The sequence below is a fragment of the Emys orbicularis genome, chromosome 1, assembly GCF_028017835.1.
Source record: "Emys orbicularis isolate rEmyOrb1 chromosome 1, rEmyOrb1.hap1, whole genome shotgun sequence".
In the NCBI taxonomy this organism is placed as follows: Eukaryota; Metazoa; Chordata; order Testudines; family Emydidae; genus Emys; species Emys orbicularis.
This window is the reverse complement of record NC_088683.1, coordinates 121,270,012-121,287,298: the sequence shown is the minus strand read 5'-3', so window position 1 is coordinate 121,287,298 and position 17,287 is coordinate 121,270,012. Positions and strand designations below refer to the sequence as shown.

At 40.7% G+C, this 17,287-nt stretch overlaps 1 protein-coding gene across 1 annotated transcript in view; it reads left to right on the top strand.

The window, feature by feature from the left end:
* SLC15A5 (solute carrier family 15 member 5) overlaps positions 1 to 17,287 on the top strand; it is a 61,051-nt gene that overhangs the window by 30,011 nt on the left and 13,753 nt on the right. Inside the window, exons 6-7 of the mRNA XM_065399114.1 lie at positions 10,578 to 10,766; positions 16,761 to 16,892. Coding sequence (XP_065255186.1) covers positions 10,578 to 10,766; positions 16,761 to 16,892 — 321 coding nt within the window. The remainder of the gene's footprint in view (positions 1 to 10,577; positions 10,767 to 16,760; positions 16,893 to 17,287) is intronic.

The following is a 17,287-nucleotide window of genomic DNA, read 5'->3' as shown; positions in this document are numbered from 1 at the left end:
ATTACAGCAGGGTTTGCAAAAATGAAGGTTGCAGCAAGCCCTTACAAAATGGAGTAAGCATTTTAAAATGGGGTTTGAATTACAATATGGCAAACAGTGAACAGAAGTTACAATATAGACAAGTATAATGGATGGCAAACAGTGAACAGAAGTTACACTGTAGGCAAGTGTAATAAATGGTGAACAGAAATTACAATACTGAAACAGTGCAAGTCTCAGTGATTTAAGCAGGAATTGGATTGATAGTGAAACTTACAGAGGCAGCTGACTGAACAGCTATGGCTCTTAACAGGCATCTCAACTGTCATTTAGCCAGCCACTGGGGCAACCGGCTCCACGAATGAATATTGTTTCATTCATAAAACTCCACCCATGAAGCTACACTAATAAAGTAAACAACTAAAAACAATTTCCTTCATCAGTCCTACACCTATTTATGCAGCCAAGTCTACCACTACATCCAATTCCTAACTACGCTATTTCTGGCAGTACTCCAACTGCTAGCCCACACCTGGATTGGCCTCTCTCTGTATCATCCACTGCTTCAGGGTCATCTTGGCCAGATGTTCTTTCTCCCTTTAAATGATGGCATGCAGTCAGAAGTGCCCCGTTCCAATACCAGGTAGTGGTAAGGTCACAAACCCATTAAAGCATCCATGCTTCCCTACAGACCACTGCAGAGCTCCTGGACTTGATTGACCTTTTTGGAGAGCTAGTCCCATCTGATGAAGTTATCGGAATGCAAACCTCATCAGGACACAGTCAGAACAAATGAAGAGAGGGCATGCTCCCAGAGCTGGTTTCAGTGCCAAGTCTAAGCAAAGGAGCTCCAGCAAAAGTACCCAAAAGCAAGGAACAAGAGTGGGGCCTCTAGTAATGCTCCCATTACCCACCCATACTACAAGGACCTGGACCTCATTTTTACAAGCAATGCTACCACCACACCTAAGAATGATATGATGGATAGTTTTCCATAAAGTGTCCAAGACAATATGGAAAGGGCCCTTGACCCCATGTGTAGGAGGAGGTCTGATCAGGAGGAGATTTTTCTGGGCACCCAAGAACAGTACGACACAGCAGATTCAGAGATTATACAAGAATTCCATGTGGCCAGCCATACTGAAACTGCAGTTGAAGAGAGCTCTACCAGCAGCCAACCTGAAAATGCAGTGGATGGGAGTTGTACCACTAATTATTGTGTGCCGTATTACAATACAACAATACAGAGGAATTCAAACAACTTTTTTTCTGGGTAAAGCAGCTGTCTACCGCCATGTTAGTAACACCAGTAGCCTCTCTCTTTCTGCTGGATTTTTAACCCCTTCACCCTGCAACTTGCTCAAAATGGCATTTGTGCCACAGATTTAAAGAGAGAATGTTTTATTTCCTTGGAGTATTAAATCCCACAACCATCAGCAACACTTGCTGCTTCATTTTCCCCCTTCCTGAGATGCTCTCCTTTCCTCCCCTATCATCCACAGCATCATCCCTTGTGCTTGGCTCACAGTGCCATTAGTGGCCTTAGCTTTTAGCCAACTTGAAATTTTGAAGTAAATGCATGGGGAGTTTTAAGGCATTCATGGTTATCAGAAATCCTTGGAATTAGAGCAATTATTGCAGGATTCTATTTATTTTGCTGTATGCTGATTTGTGAGTGTCATAAAAGAGAATTTAAGTCAAAGCCAGAGCCCTATTTTGACATGCACATTGCAAGGCAAAGTAGTTCTCTCAAGACTGCTTATATAACTAGTGTTTCCCTTCTACTCCTGCACTAGGTGGGAGGGACATCATCCTGGTCAAGGCCAGCACTGCATATCTTCTGGGTTTGCCCATTGCCTTTCTGAACGAGTCTCTTCTATGTCTCCTGAGGACCTGCCTGAGGGTAACATCCACCAACAGAAGGACAGCCAGCAGAGGTGCACTTGTAATTAACAATCTGCCCTTTGCTGACCCCTTCACCCACCCAGCCAGCATTTTTAAAGGGTCCTATACAAGAGGGAAGTAATTTGGAAAATGTCTTACCATCTCAAAATGAGCCAGAGTGGGAAGAGAATTCCACATTCCAAAATTGCGAGGAAAAGCAATATTTTATCATTGTCAGCATGGAGACGAGGAGTGATACAGAATGTACTTGTGTTTTTTCTGACTCCCTTTAGCACCTGTAACACACTGCTCCATGCATATAGGGGACTTATCACCTGCTGAGAGGCTGACAAACCTCTGATGGGAGGGAAAAAAGGACACAAGGATATGTTCAAGGAATGAGGCACTGCAAAGAGGGAAGTGTGGAGAAAAGGTTTCCTGGAGCAATCACAAAGGCTCAAAATGAAGTAGCTGACCCTAGAAAAGGACACAATGTAGAGGCAAACAGCTGTGATGGAGCACCTTTGTTACAAAGGTCAAGACCACCTCCTGACTCCCATGCTTCAGAGCCAAGCTCCAGCCTGAGCCACAACTTCAAAGCGCTGTCTACACAGCTGTTTTTAGAGCACAAGCCCTGCAAAGCCAAGTCTGTTGACCGAGGCTGGGAGGGTCGCTTCTGTGAGCTGTGTAAACATACCCTCCAGGATCCCAGAGGAAAACTGAGGATTATTATCAGAGATGTTCACAAGCTTATGCAGTGGCTAGGGCTGCTTTTTCTGTTTGTGCAGTGCTGCTATGTATTGGTTAGTGCTCATGAGACATATGCTACTGGGCACCACAGTGGTGATTGTTCCTGAAGGAGGACTATCCCATCCCCTAAGATGAGGCATCCGCTGAAACTGTAGTGGTTTTATTTGGCTTACATAGGACTCAAACTCGTGTATTGCTCAGGTCTTGCTTTATTTCTCTGAATGTCCTCAATACCGAGCATTTTGTGAATTCATGAATTCTCATAATGGCTTCAAACTCACCACCAGGTGAAGTAGGAATTTTCCCAGGAGTGTCACCATACCCATGAATCAATATACTTCATTGACACTTTGAGGCCCCTTTACCTGGGTAATCACTTGCACTTTCTCTGGATCTGATCTGATCCTTGCCCATCAATGATCTGGCCTAGAAATGAGATTCTGCCTTTTTACAATTTGCACTTGTCATTAAGTGTTAGTCCTGCTTTCTCCAGTTTTTCCAGGACTGTAAACAGATGTTGGTCATGTAGGGTCAATCAGTAAATAATGAGATAAGGATCCATTTGGCAGAAAACCCCTTCCAGGAGTTGACATTGTCCTTTGGAAGTGTTCAGGAGCAGATGGTATTCCAAATGGTAGCCTATTGAAATAAAACTTTCCAAAAGGTATAATGAAGATCATTAACATTGCAGATTCTGCAGCAAGTGGTATCTGCCAAAACCCAGATGGAATATCCAATTTTAAGACATCTGTTTCAGTAAGTTGTCCAAGACTTTGTTCAACATATAGGAGTATATGTTGCTCTCTACTACAGATATTCTTATTGGACTCAGTAAGGTTTACACAGTTCCAAACTTTGTCATTTGGCTTTGGGACCACGACCATGCCAGCACACCATTCAGGTGGGTGTCTATTCTGGAAATTATACCCATCTGATCTATGCAGCTGAACTCTTCTTTCACCCTGGGCAGTAATGGGAGGGGGTGTCAACAGAGCAAATGGTATAAATTTAATGTGGTTTCTCCCTCCATTTCCCCCAGTTCTTGGAATAATTTTGGGAACCTCTTCCTGATCTCAGGTTCTAGGGCTATGATTAGTAGGTGGCTAGTAGCGCAGTGCATAGGCCCTCTACAATGTAGACCTCTTTGGATGTAGTCTTCTTTCTGAGTTAGTGGCCAAAAATTTTCCTTTCACATTTAATGGGGACTGTCCTAGGACTTTCAATATCTTTTTGTTAGCTCTTGACGTGTTGGTGGTTTCATCCTACTGAAAAATTATTCTGAAATCACTGTTATATCAACGCCTGTATCTATTTTGGAGTTTGCTTTATATTTTCACAAGGCAATTGTGGATGATCAATGGTGGTTCTTTTTGGTTATCTCCTACGGCTCTAAAGTAGGAGTGTCTTTTGGGTTGTGTTATTGAAAGACAGCTGTTACCATATGTTTAGATTGGCAGACTGCTGCATAATGTCCCTTTTTTTAAAGACATTTCCTACATTTGGTGTTTCTTGCTGGACAAAGCTGTTTGCTGTGAGGTGGTTTGCCACACCATGGGCATATTCTTTTATGCTCTTGCTGTATTCCTTTTCTTTAGTCCATGTTAGCAATCACTCTCCTTGGGTCCCTTTGTACTTGTACTGGTCTGGGTAGGTTTGGTTTCTGGGCATCCTGAGAAATTTTCCTCCCCATATCTGTGGTATCTACAGTGGATTCTGCCTCAAAGTTACTCCTGAGAAGAATTTCTTGCTTCTTTATGTATCGACTTTGGAGGACTATGTTCTTGGCTGTCTCTAGTGTGAGGTTAGGATCATCTTAAAGTGTTTCTGATAGTTGGCTGTCCCTCAGCCCTCAAGTAGGCCTGTCTCTGATAAATTCTTCACTCATCTCCCCATAGCCACAGCGTTGGAGTAAGTTGTGCAGGGCTGTTTATGAAATCATTCACTGACTCCCCTTCTCTTGCTTGTATAAGTGAAATTGTGCCTGCTCAAAAAAATCACATTGCAGTGTGGGAAGAAATACTTATCCAATTTTTCAACTGTATTGAACTATTTCATCTGAGCAGTTGTGAGGCTTCTGGGAAGGATAATATTCTCTTCTACAGATCCCATTGTATACAGCAGGGTATTAACTTGTTTCTCCTCTAACTGCTGGTGTAAACTGGAAGCCTGACAGAACATCTGGAATCTGCTTACCCAGAGTGGCCATCCCTCAGAGTGACGAAAATCAAATTCTGCTTGGGTTGGTATTTAAAAAAATGCTGGGTAAGATGTAGCCACTTCTACTACTTTACCTATACTATAGTGTTTCCACCCCCGCACCCTTTTTTCTTGCCTCTGTATGGATTGAGGTGATGTGACCCTTTAAGGGAGCAAACTGTTGTTGCTGTGTCCCTAGCTTTAGCTTCACTTTCCTACCCTCGCTCACTGTTGCAGCTTGGACTCACTATAACAGAGTTCTCTGGGTTCTGTGTTTTCGGGCTTCTTTGCCTTTTCTCCCAGCTCCGTTCAGTTTTTTGGCTGTTCTGGCTTGTCTGGAGGGCTTGTTTCTCTGTTTCCCTTTCCCCCCCTTTTTGTAGGGGTGTTTTGTTATTTTATGGATGTTTATTTAATCCCACTCTGACACGAGGTAGAGATTAGAGAGTCACCTGTGGTTGGGGTGAATGCAAAAGAAGACTGACTTTATTTCCTACACAGTCTTACCTCCTTGTTCTGTGCCCCCTAGTGGTCACGCTAAATGTTGACAACTAATACCACCCCACCAACCTCCTGGAAATGGAGAAGAACACATCATCACTTACAGGAGATTGTGACCACTCCATAGTTTGGCGATGCTATAGTTCCATTGGTCTTAAATTTGCACTATGTTCATGTTTAATTGTTTTTATTCAATTAATATAATTTGTTACCTATGTTATTTGTTACCTCAATAGATATTTTTGATAAAACTTGATTTAAAAATGTCATTGAGGAACAGCTCCCCCATGTAAATTCTTCATAAAACTCAATACACAAACATATTTTAGTAGTCTTCTTGGTAACAATACCTTTATTACCCACAACTAACCCCTGGCCTCATAGTAGGAGCACAACATTTCCCTGACCAGTTGGGTCATTTTTCAGAAGCACCCTCTCCAGCTGTCCATGAAGAGCAGTATGCTAAGCCACACTCTGTGACTTCCACTGCACTGTAGCAGTGTCTATGCAGGTTGTTTCTGCTCAGCAAGCTTGTGTGCACTAACCTACCATACAGTCAGTCCTTGAGTGATGTGTGAAGGAGGTCTCAGGCTGCCATCCTTGGAATCTCTAAGTAATTATAGATGACAATTTCCTAACTCAAGAAGCGTTGCATCCAGCACAGGGGGGATTTTATATTAGACTTTGTCATGATAAATAAAGAGGAACTGATCACAGAACTAAAAATTAGTGGTAGCTTAGGTACAAGTGATCATGACTTTATTCTGCTTGCACATAAATTTAATCAAATCCAAACAATTAATAAATATACTTGGTGCTTTAAAAGGGCCAATTTCACAAATCTAAAAATAACTATGAGCTAAATCAATTGGGATAAATAATTTAAACAGAAAAATGTAAATGATAATTGGGGATTGCTTAAGAACATTTTACTAGATGTCCAAAAAGCCACAATCAAGCAAAAAGGCCACACTTTTAAAAAATGGCTTAAGGGGAAAGGGAAAGCAGTTATAATAAGAATAACATATAACAAATGGAAGAAACGCTGATAGTAATGACTAGAAACCAGAAGTTAGGAATTATAGAAAATTGCTAAGGGACGCAAAAGGACACAAGGCAAACTCTCTGGCCAGCAAAGTAAGGACATAATTTTATTTTTAAGTATATAAGGAATAAGAGAAATCCTAACAATGGTACAGGTCCATTTCTAGATAGAAAGGGTAGCATTGTCAATAATAATACAGAAAAGCAGAAGTGTTCAATAAATATTTGTTTTATATTTGGGGAAAAGCCAGATGATTTATTACTTTCCATTCCATCAGTAACTGAGGATGTAAAAAAAGCTGCTGCTGATGCTAGACATTTTTAAATCAGCAGATCAAGATAACTTGTATCCAGGAATTTTAAAAGAGCTGTCTGAGAAGCTTTCTGGACCATTAGTAATGATTTTCAATAACTTTTGGAATACTATAGAAGTTCAAGAGGATTGGAAGAAAGCTAATGTTGTTCCAATATTTAAAAAGGGTAAATGGAATGACCCAGATAACAATAGGCCTGTCAGCATGGCATTGATCCCAGGCTAATTAACAGTTGATATAGGAGTTCATTTATAAATAATTAAAGGAAGGTAACATTAATGCTAGTCAAGGTCAGTTTATGGAAAACAGATCCTGTCAAACTAACTTGATATCTTTTTTTTAATATGATTACAAGTTTGGTTGATAAAGGTTATAGTGTTGATGTATTCTACTTAGACTTTGTAAGGCATTTGACTTGAACTGCATGATATTTTGATTCAGAAATTAGAATAATACAAAATCAACATGGCACACAGCAAATGGCTTAAAAACTGGCTAATTCAAAGGTCAAAATATAATCATAAATGCAGAATCATCATTAACTAGGTGTGTTCAGGGATTGGTTCTTGGCACTATGCTATTTAACATTCAATGACCTGGAAGGAAACAACAAGTCATCACTGAACGTTTGCAGATGGCAGGAAGATTGGGGGAGTGGTAAATAGTGAAGAGGATGAGTTACTGATATAGAGCTGTATCCATCACTTGGTAATTTGAGTGCAAGCAAATACTATGTGTTTTTAATACTAACAAATGTAACATTGTACATCTAAGAACAAAGAACATTACCCATACTTACTGGATGGGAACTATATCCTGGAAAGAAGTAACTTTAAAAAGGACTTGGGGTCATGGTGGCCAATCAGCTGAACATTAGCTCTCTGTGTGACACTGTAGCCAAAAAGATTAATGAGATCTGTGGATATATAAACAGGGGAATATGGTGTAGGAGTAAGGCGGCTATATTATCTCTTTATTGGGCACTGGAATACAGTGCCCATTTTTGGTGTCAACAATTCAAGAAGTATGTTGAAAAATTGGAGAAGGTTCAGACAAAATTCATAAGAATACTGAAGGGTTCGAGACAACCTGCTGTCATAAGTATAAATCCAAGTATCCAAAACCTCTTTTTTTTTTTGCGGGGGGAGGGAGGCAAAGGGCGTAGATATGGGAGTGAGGTCCAGTGGCTAGAAGAGATGAGTGGAAACTGGGTCTCTCTTGGTTTCTCTGTTCCTAGCTCTATCAGATTTGTGACCCTGGGCAAGTCTCTTAACTTCAGTTGTCCTGGATACCTAATAGTAGGGTATTCAGATGTTAAATACATATTTGTGAAGTGGTTTGATACCCAGGGTGAAAAACACCATATATAAAATACCAAGTAGTAATATTTTTCTATCTGAATCCTCTGTGGCTTGCCCAACACTAACATAGCTTTTTATTTGGGGAACTTTTGACATAATAGATTGCAAGAAGCTCCTTGAGGGCTTTATACCTATCCTTGACATGATGCATCTGCTATAAAATTCTCTCCTGTCATTGATTTTCAAGCAATAATTCATCCAGGTTCCTAATAAACACTAAAGAGGCCTTAATCAATGATAAAATCTTCCCAGAAAGCAGTTTTTGTTTTTAAAAAAGTGTATTACGAGTTCTAGAAATGCAAGAAAGCTTCAGACTGGTGGCAGGGGTTAGAAAGAAGTTTTGCTGGGGGAAAGGAGACAACACAAGGATTTTATTTTGGGTCATGTGGCTACCAAAACCTTCAATGTTCTATCTCTTTTGTCTCAACTTCGGTGTAATCTTGACTTTGGCATAATTTAAACAGTCTCAGAAACAACCACCCTTTGAATATTGTAGTTCAGGTGGTGAACAATTTTGGGATACAGAACACCATGAGGCTTCATAAACCAAGGTGAACCAGCACACAGCTCAGATATTTGGGCCTGAACTGTCACAAGTGACCCCTAATTCTAAGCAAATACAATTTTTTGTAGCCAGCTCCGGTATCTTAGGGCTTGATTCTCAGGGATATTGAAATTTCGCAATTCCAGATTAAGTCAATTAGAGCTGCAGGTGCCCAGGACCTATGAAATGCAGGTGTCCCAAATTGGGCACCTAAAATTAGTCACTTCTGAAAATTTGGGCCTCAGTATAAATTTGTGGAGTTACAACGATTTCTGTCTGTCTACTCAATAGATACCCAATAGCATAAATGTGTGGTATACGTACTGTTGCTAGCTACCATCCCTCACACCTACGTTGCAGTCCATAGCATTTAAAACACCACCTGGTCAGAAGGATAGTGTTTTATTTATTGCGCAGGTCAGGAGGGTGAGTAGAGAAGCAGACCCCACTTTTAATCATTTCTGCAACAGCATCTAACAGTGGTTCATGAGTCATCCAGTGATATTATTGGATGCTCAGAGGCAACTGTAGTCATGTGATCTCTTGTGATCAAGATCTTTGAGATATGAGTGAAAACTAGAGAGCTGTGAACTTTCAAATCCATATTATAGCTTTTATGCCATTTCCTCTCTGTTAAGAACCAAACTTAAGGGGATTGCTTGAATCTCGGTTCACATGAAAACTTCTGCTTCACTATAACAAAAACAAATACAGTTATTTAAGAACGAGATTACTTTTCTTTTCCAGTACTGCAGCCTCACCTTATCTTAAAATGTTAAACAATATAGCAAAAAGTGTATCTCTAATAAATGTATTTTCAAAAGATTCGGTCAGTAGAATTCACCCAGATCAAGCCAAGCTCAGTTAATAGGTATGGGGACGGTGTGAAAAGGCTGAGCTAGTTAAAGGGGCCCCCCCAAAAAAGTTACCTGTCCTGTAATGTTAAATAAGATATTTTAATTCTTAACTCATAAGTATGGATACAATTTTGTTGTGGTAAAACTAAGCAAAATTCATGGAACAGTTATGGGGAAAAGGTACAAAATCAGAGTATGGTCATGGTGGGGCTGAAGCTGAAGCCAGAGCCTGGCTGCCCAGGGCTGACAGCCAGAGCTCAGCAGCCTGGGGCTAAAGCTGAAGAAGTCACAGAGATCTGTTAAAGTCACAGAACCCATGACCTGTGTGACCAAATCATATCCTTCTTCATAAGCTACTAAATAGATTTTTTGCACCCATGTGGAGCCCTACTGAAATTGAGGGGGCTTCATGAGGATGCCAGGGGTCTGCCAGTGCGTACTGCAGTTCAGAATCAGGGACAAGGGGGTTAAAACCACCTTTACAAATTAAATTAAATGCAACCTTAACTATGGAGCTGCTAATGATACCTTGCTAATAAGAGCTTCAAAAAAGCTCTGAGTGGTCCTAACTGGGTCTTGTGCTCTTCCACATCTAGTGAATGGGCTGACAAGACACAGATCATGTGGGTACATCCCTTGATCAGACCATTACCCTTTTACTGGCAATGTAAAATGCATCCAGGGGAATTTCCTCATGCTCTTTGTAGCCTTCTCACCTTACTCCCACCCTTTTCTCCTCCTGCTTTATGCCTTCACTCATGTGACCCCTCATACCTTCAAAAGTCTCCTTTTCCTCCTCCACTTACCATCTTCTCTCTCCCTTAAAATGCTTCTTTAAAAAATGCCGCCTCCTTTCTCACAGTTTTGTGACCCCCAAAGCTGATGTCCCTGTGCTCAACTCTTGCCCTTTGCCTTATCTTGTTTAGACTGTAAGCTCCTGAGGGCAGAGAACACTTCTTATCTATGTGCTGAAGTGCTGTGCAAATGTGTTGTGCTGTATGCATGGATAATTAAGAACTCACTGAACTCCATTTTGTTACCATGTTTTTGTAAAGAATACATTACAATCATATGTCACTTGACTATACTGGAATCCTATAACTTCATTCTTGTCAAAAAGCCTCTCTCTCTATTTGCTCCATTTACCCAGTTGTAGGTCATCTCTCTGCGGCTCTGTCTGTGATGGTTGCTGGCTTTTCTGAAATACACAGGAAACACTTCCCTCAGGTGGAACAGACTCTGTCAGGCCAGGTGCTTCCAGTTTCCTCCATGCCTTGTTTTCATCTGGCTCCTCAGTACATTTTACTTGGAGTGGCTGAAGCTTTGGTAACTCCCACCTGTAAGTACATTTTATCAGCTAACAGGGAATTACATTAACTTCACAAGAAGAATTAGAATGACTGGCATCTGATTTCTCACCCCTGGCTCTCTTCCACAGGTTTTCTGAATAGGCCTATTCATCACCTGGACTGAAGGAGCTTAATTTCTGTTCTTTGCTGTACTACAGAGTGAACAATAATGTTCTCTGAGATTAGGAGGAACTTAGAATTTGTCAGACCTGGTCAGCCCATTGGACCATTAAATCTAGTAATCCACTCATGAGCAGTGGAGCCAATAACTGCACTAGGCAAACTCCATCCTTTCCCGCTTGTATGTTGACTTTCTACCCTCTGCAAGTTGTTAATTTATACTGAGAAGCATGAGATTTGATTACTCTTATTTTAGCTCACATAACTACAAATGTTGTTCGCCTTCAAAAATTATGCAGAGCTCTTTTAAAACAGTTGTTTTACACTAACAGTAGTTGACTAAATGACCTTCTCAAGCAGTGAATTCCACAGAAAGAATAATATATTGTGAATATTTCTCTTCTTGTTTTTTTTGTTCTAAAACAATTTCAGAATTGTTCAGATTTTACATAGGGGTAGGAAATAGCTTGAATATTTTGAGTGTTTGAATTGTCATTCTTATACTCTTAGATTTCTAGGAACTGAGGGTCATGGTCTCACTCAAAAGATAATTTTCCCTGGATGTAATGCTTAGTACATACATAATGCCTCTTCATCCATACATTTCAAGCACTTTACTGAGGCAGGTGTATGTGGTTTCTAGGTTACAGGCTAAGTGTAACAGAAAATTGTGACCTTCACTATTTAGCTTAAAAAAGAAAGGGTTATGAGGTGACTTGATCGTGGTCTATAAGTATCTGTATGAGGAGAAGATTTTTTGATGATAGAGGGCTCTTTAATCTAGCAGACAAAGGCTTAACAAGGTCCAATGGCTGGAAGATTAAACTAGATAAATTCCAACTAGAAATAAGGCACAAGTTCCTAAAAGTAAGGGTAATTAACCATTGGAGCAACTTACCTAGGGATGTAGTGGGTTCTCTATCACTCAGTCTTTAAATCAAGAGTGGATGGCTTTCTATAAGATATGCTCTAGCTCAACTAGGAGATATGGATTTGATGCAGGAACTGCCTGGTAGCATTCTATGGCCTGTGATATGCGGAGGTCAGATTAGATGAGCATAGTCTTAAGACCAAGACAAATGTTCAAAAATGTACACAAATTTTGGACATCTTGGGTTTAGTGTATTCAATCTGAGGGCCTAGCTTTGAGGTGCTGACCCTTATGACTCCCACTGATGCCAATGTTCCCATGATACAATAGAGGGGTTATTTATTATCTTGTCTAACACAATTATCTGTTAGTTACCTTTTAACACAGGGTTTTGTGAGCATCCCTTTCCCAGGCTGACCCCTCTAGTTCTGTTATTACATTTAAAACATTACATTAAAGGAACATTAAGGTTGCAAAGTCAAGTTCTCAAAAGGTAGGAAATGCTGGAATTAAGGTTGTTGTTGCATCCTGTTTGTAGGGTTGCTGAGGCTCTTGAAAGCTTGATTTTGCAACCGTCACGTTATTTATAGCTGTTCTTTTACAGTGTAATTTCCTAAGCTTTTTAAAAAAAGCAACCTGAATAAACAAATTCCATCATGTGGAACAACATGCACACACACCCTGCCATGGGTCATCAGCTGGGTTAAGGATCTTTAGATTCACTACGCAGACATATGCCACTTAAGCTAATGGAGTAACTGGTAGTGTTAGGCTGTTATCCACTTCTTCCATCAGCTTTCTAAGAGATTCTTCTACTTCTCTGGATATTTCTAAGCCAAGCATGAATAAAGTGCAGCCCATGGAGTTCTGCCCTTTGCCAGTCTCACTGCACAGCTGCAGAGTGAAGACAAAACTGGTGAATTCAGGCAATTCCTGTTCTGTTAAAGATACAAACATATTATTATGGTTGCATTAAACTTAAGATACAGTTGAAAGTTTTAAATTTATCTCTGTGGCTCCTAGCATTTTGCCCACTCCTAGCATTTTGCCCACACCAACTAAACAGAGGAACTTTGTTCTTATGTGACCCTGATGTAGGCTGCTAGTTGAAGCAGCTACCCTCCTGTTACCAGGTCAACTCAAATCCTGAACCTGTTCAGGAGGAACAAAATTTCTGCAAGAAATCCATGGCTGCCTATGGCTTTATTCCTCAAAAACTCTTAACATTGTTCCTTTAAAAAAATCTACAGAGAGTTGAAAGATAGGACTCCTATAATAAATCCTTCTAGGAGCACTCAGTATCTCCAAGGAGTTGTGTGGGGTGGTTTCAAGCCCACAAAGAACACCTGTTCTTTATTAAGGAGTATTTAGTTCTTGTTACAGTACTTTCATCTTTTAAAATTTGCTAAATTTAAAGCATGTTTCAAATATGTTGATTGGTAGCTATGGCTAAAGACACACACAGACTGGGAGCAAAAAGTCAACAACAGAGAGAGCAAGAATATAATAGAGCTAAATGAACAACCTGAACTAGTTCACACTAGCTATGTTAATCTGCCAATAGAGAATTTATATACTGTGACTGTGTGACTGTGTGACTGTTTTGTCAAACAAAGGGTTACCACATCTGCAATGTCTGATGATGCATTGCAAAAATATCTGCATTTCTAGTACAAGTGTCTCAAAGTACTTTGCGAATGCTGAGTCTCATAACAAACAGTCTCTTAGTTAAGGAATATATAGGGGATCACTTCGCCCACCACTGAAATGCAATAGTCTCTCTAGGGTAGAATGCAGCAGCTGTTTAATAGCTCACAGAAACACTGTGGGAGAAGTGAAGAATACAGAGTGCAATTGAAACATCAGGAGTAATTTAGGTAAGCAGAATGCAATTACCAGAGCTGAATTTGTCCAGGACGTGTGCTTTACACCCCTACTCTTGCAAAAAGAAAGCTCCATCTGCACTTAATGATTACAAGTGGTCTGGATATTGGTTTTACAACTTCTTAGGCTTTGTCTTCCCTGCTAAAATAAGTGTCTTTTTTATCTTGGGGTAACTAATGTGTGCAAGCTATCCTGAGGTAAAACAAACAAACAAACAAACAAACACAGTGAAAATTCGGAACTTCAGTTTTACCATGAGGTAAACTCACCAGTGTCAACCCCTGGAATGGGTATAGGGACATTTACCTCATGGTTTATCTCATGATACAACTAAACAATCCTATAGCCCTTCTGTTAGTTACCCCACATTAAAAAAACACACCTTTTTTTTTCCGGCAGTGAAGACTCGGCCACAGACTGTACTGTCATACACACAGCACACCATATGGTCACCTTCCCCTTCCCCACAAATTCTGGTTTCACTCCTGAGTGAGGTAAAAGCACCACTTACTGAAATCAGGTTCAAAACCTAAATTCTTAATAGGATTTCCAAATCCCTCATTTGGACTTGCAAATCAAGGATGGGGACAGTGATTGTATTGTGTCAGTTGTACTCCGTGATGATTCAAGCATCCAAATGTGGAATTGGGATCTCCCATCGACAGTCCTTGCATTGTGAATTCTTTCCATGAAGGTTGCTGCAATATCAACTAAGGAGGGAGAAAGGGAGAGGAGATGGAGGATTGGAGTTCCTAGGAGTAGATGCAGCAGGAGCTCCAAAAATGAGATTATGAAGATAGAGACTTTGGCAACAGCTGAAGCTGATTCTGAAGAGAACAAACAGCTGTGCAGAAAACTGGGCAGGAAACATTTGTGAATCATAACAGAAATTCTAGTGAGGCAGAAGTCCAAATTAATAATTGGCAATAGTCTTGATGGGTCACTTTTCATGATGAAAGAAGCAGTTCTGCTCATTATCAACTGTTTTTTCCTCTGATATTCTTAAAAATTGAAATCCAGGAGGAGGCAAGTCCCTTGTTCAATTTGGCTTGTTCACATAAAGACACCTTCTGTACCTCCCTAATAAGCTAGTTTAATAACTTATTTGTAATTAGGCTAAAGGTGACCAACTGGTTTGCTTCACTCTTTTAAGTAATTGCTGGTTTTGTACTAAAGGTGCAACTACCTAAACATCACTGTGAAGGAGTGAATATATGGCAAATGATGAGTTACCAGGGGGAATTTACTGCTTGTTGAAGGTGTTGCATTGATAACCACAGAGACTGAGTTCTCTATTTGTTCCGCAGAAGAGGTATAACACAGAGAGGTGATGCAAGCCTGCTCCATGAGGGAGGAGGCTTCTCCTTACAGCAGGGGTCGGAAACCTCTGGGGGAAACGGCACGGGCAAGGGATGTGCTGGCCGCGGCTTCCCGCCACCCCCATTGGCCTGGGATGACGAACCGCGGCCAGTGGGAGCCGCGATCGGCTGAACCTGCTGACACTGCAGGTAAACAAACTGGCCCGGCCCGCCAGAGTGCTTACCCTGGTGAGCCGCGTGCCAGAGGTTGCCGACCCCTGCCTTAGAGACACAAGATTGTTTCAATACTGGGCTTGGGGGTCTCTCCAAGGCTGCTCACAAGGTTCCCTGCCAACAGCTGTCTCCAGACTGGTCTCTCTTCCTATAAGCAAAGAGTCTTTGGATAGTAAGGAGTCTAGGTCACTGCCATCCAGGACTGCATTTACACAGGTGCCCTAAAGATTAAAGGCTCTATTCCACATTCTAGTTTTGATCTCTAGAGCCATATAGTTTCCTTTAATAGCATTGCACAAAAGTATTGTTCTACTTAAATGAAAAAAAGGTCCTTTATTGATTACTTTGATTTGAACTTTTATTTTCTACTGACTCTTCTGACCACTGAGCAAAGCCATTGCAAAGGAACAGGGTGACGATTAAATCCCACTGCACCATTTCTGAAATGCTTGAACATCACTGTAGCATTAGGCTGTACACTAAACTTTTTTGGGGAAAGGTGCAAAAATCCCCTACTGATGCATCTCCACCTATCAGGGTGGGGAGCATGAATGTAGCAAAGTTGCTGAAGCCACTAGCATTGTTAACATATCATTAAATGCTGCTCAAAACAAATCTAAATGACACCATCTAAAAACACTGGTAACCATGGCATCCTTGTCTCCACTAGCACCCCCAATTGTTGGTAGCACTAGTGGAATTGCTGCTAATAACAGTGGAAAACTTTTGTGTAGATAAAGCAATGTAGTGCATTAAGAAAGCTCTAACCTCTCTAAAGCCTCCCCAAGCTACCATATGTAGCATCTGCTGTTTTTGTTTTGTTAGTAAGATCCTCAACTAGAGATGGTTAGACTTTTGGTTACGACATGGGACTGGAAGTTGGGATGGAGACGCAAGATTTCTCAAAACTGATTAGTGACTTTGTGAAGGAGAGGTCCTTAAGTTTTTTGGGTGCCTGGCATCAAATACCTTAAATTAGGAGTCTGAATTTCAGAGGTACTGATCTTCCACCCTCTGAAAATCCAAGCCTCTTCAAGGTTTCTCAAGGTGGGCCCCCAAAATCACTAGTCACTCTTGAAAATATGGGTTCTATTCCTAGCTCTGCCACTTGCAGTGACTTGCCTGAGGTCACATACAGCATCTCACAGCCTGCTTCCTCTTGTATAAAATGGAGAAATGAGAACTTTCCCACTTGAGGAAGTTTGAGGCTAAATTAAGTAATTGTAAAATGCACTGTGATCATTGGATGGAAAGGAATACACACATGCAAAGTAGCAGTATTACTAGATGACTGATTTTGGGATGGTCCACTGTATGATCATTTTAAGCAGGCTTAACTTAGAATGTGACACTTCAATAGGTTACAGGTTTGGTTGCCTTTCCATAATGAGTCAGTTTCACCGTATATTTAAAAAGTAGTGGAATATAAGCTTCATGTTGTATCCTGTTGCAGTAGGCTCTGGGCTTTTTTCTTTTTCAAATTTATTCTATTTCTAATGATTGTATCTTTCGCCTGGCCATCCCTGAAAGGTTATTTCCTTGTGTAACTTGTAACTATCTTCTGCTTCCTTGCAAAGGTTCCTTACTAACATTCAGGCTTGTGCCAGGCAGAATTCGAGGGATCGCCATGCACTTTTTGACCATCTTCAATGGAGCTGGTTGTTTTATGGGAGCCTTTATTGTTCAGACAACATACATAGGCTCTCAAGGTAAGAATGTGCTCATGCTGTATGTTTGCGAGATGAGTTTTCTAATCCTACTGGCTATTGATTTGGAGAAGCATGTAACAGCATAAGAGTGGCTGCCAAAGTTTATTGATTTACTTTCACAATTAAGATAGAATTAAGATAGGAAATAGACTTGCAGCTGTATTCATCAAATTGTAATGAGTCCTCTTACTTTTGATAGGTGGAGTAATTAGAGAATGGCATCTGTGAGGAGCCCCATGTTTTCTATTCTGAAATCATGGGCAATAAATTGGCTATCAAGCACCCTTCATCCACCAGAACCCTCAGCACGTGTCTATCCCCAGCCACATTTACTTGGGGATCATCCGAGCCACCAGAATGTGTGTTCAATGCTTTACAAAAGGTAGAATAGTAGA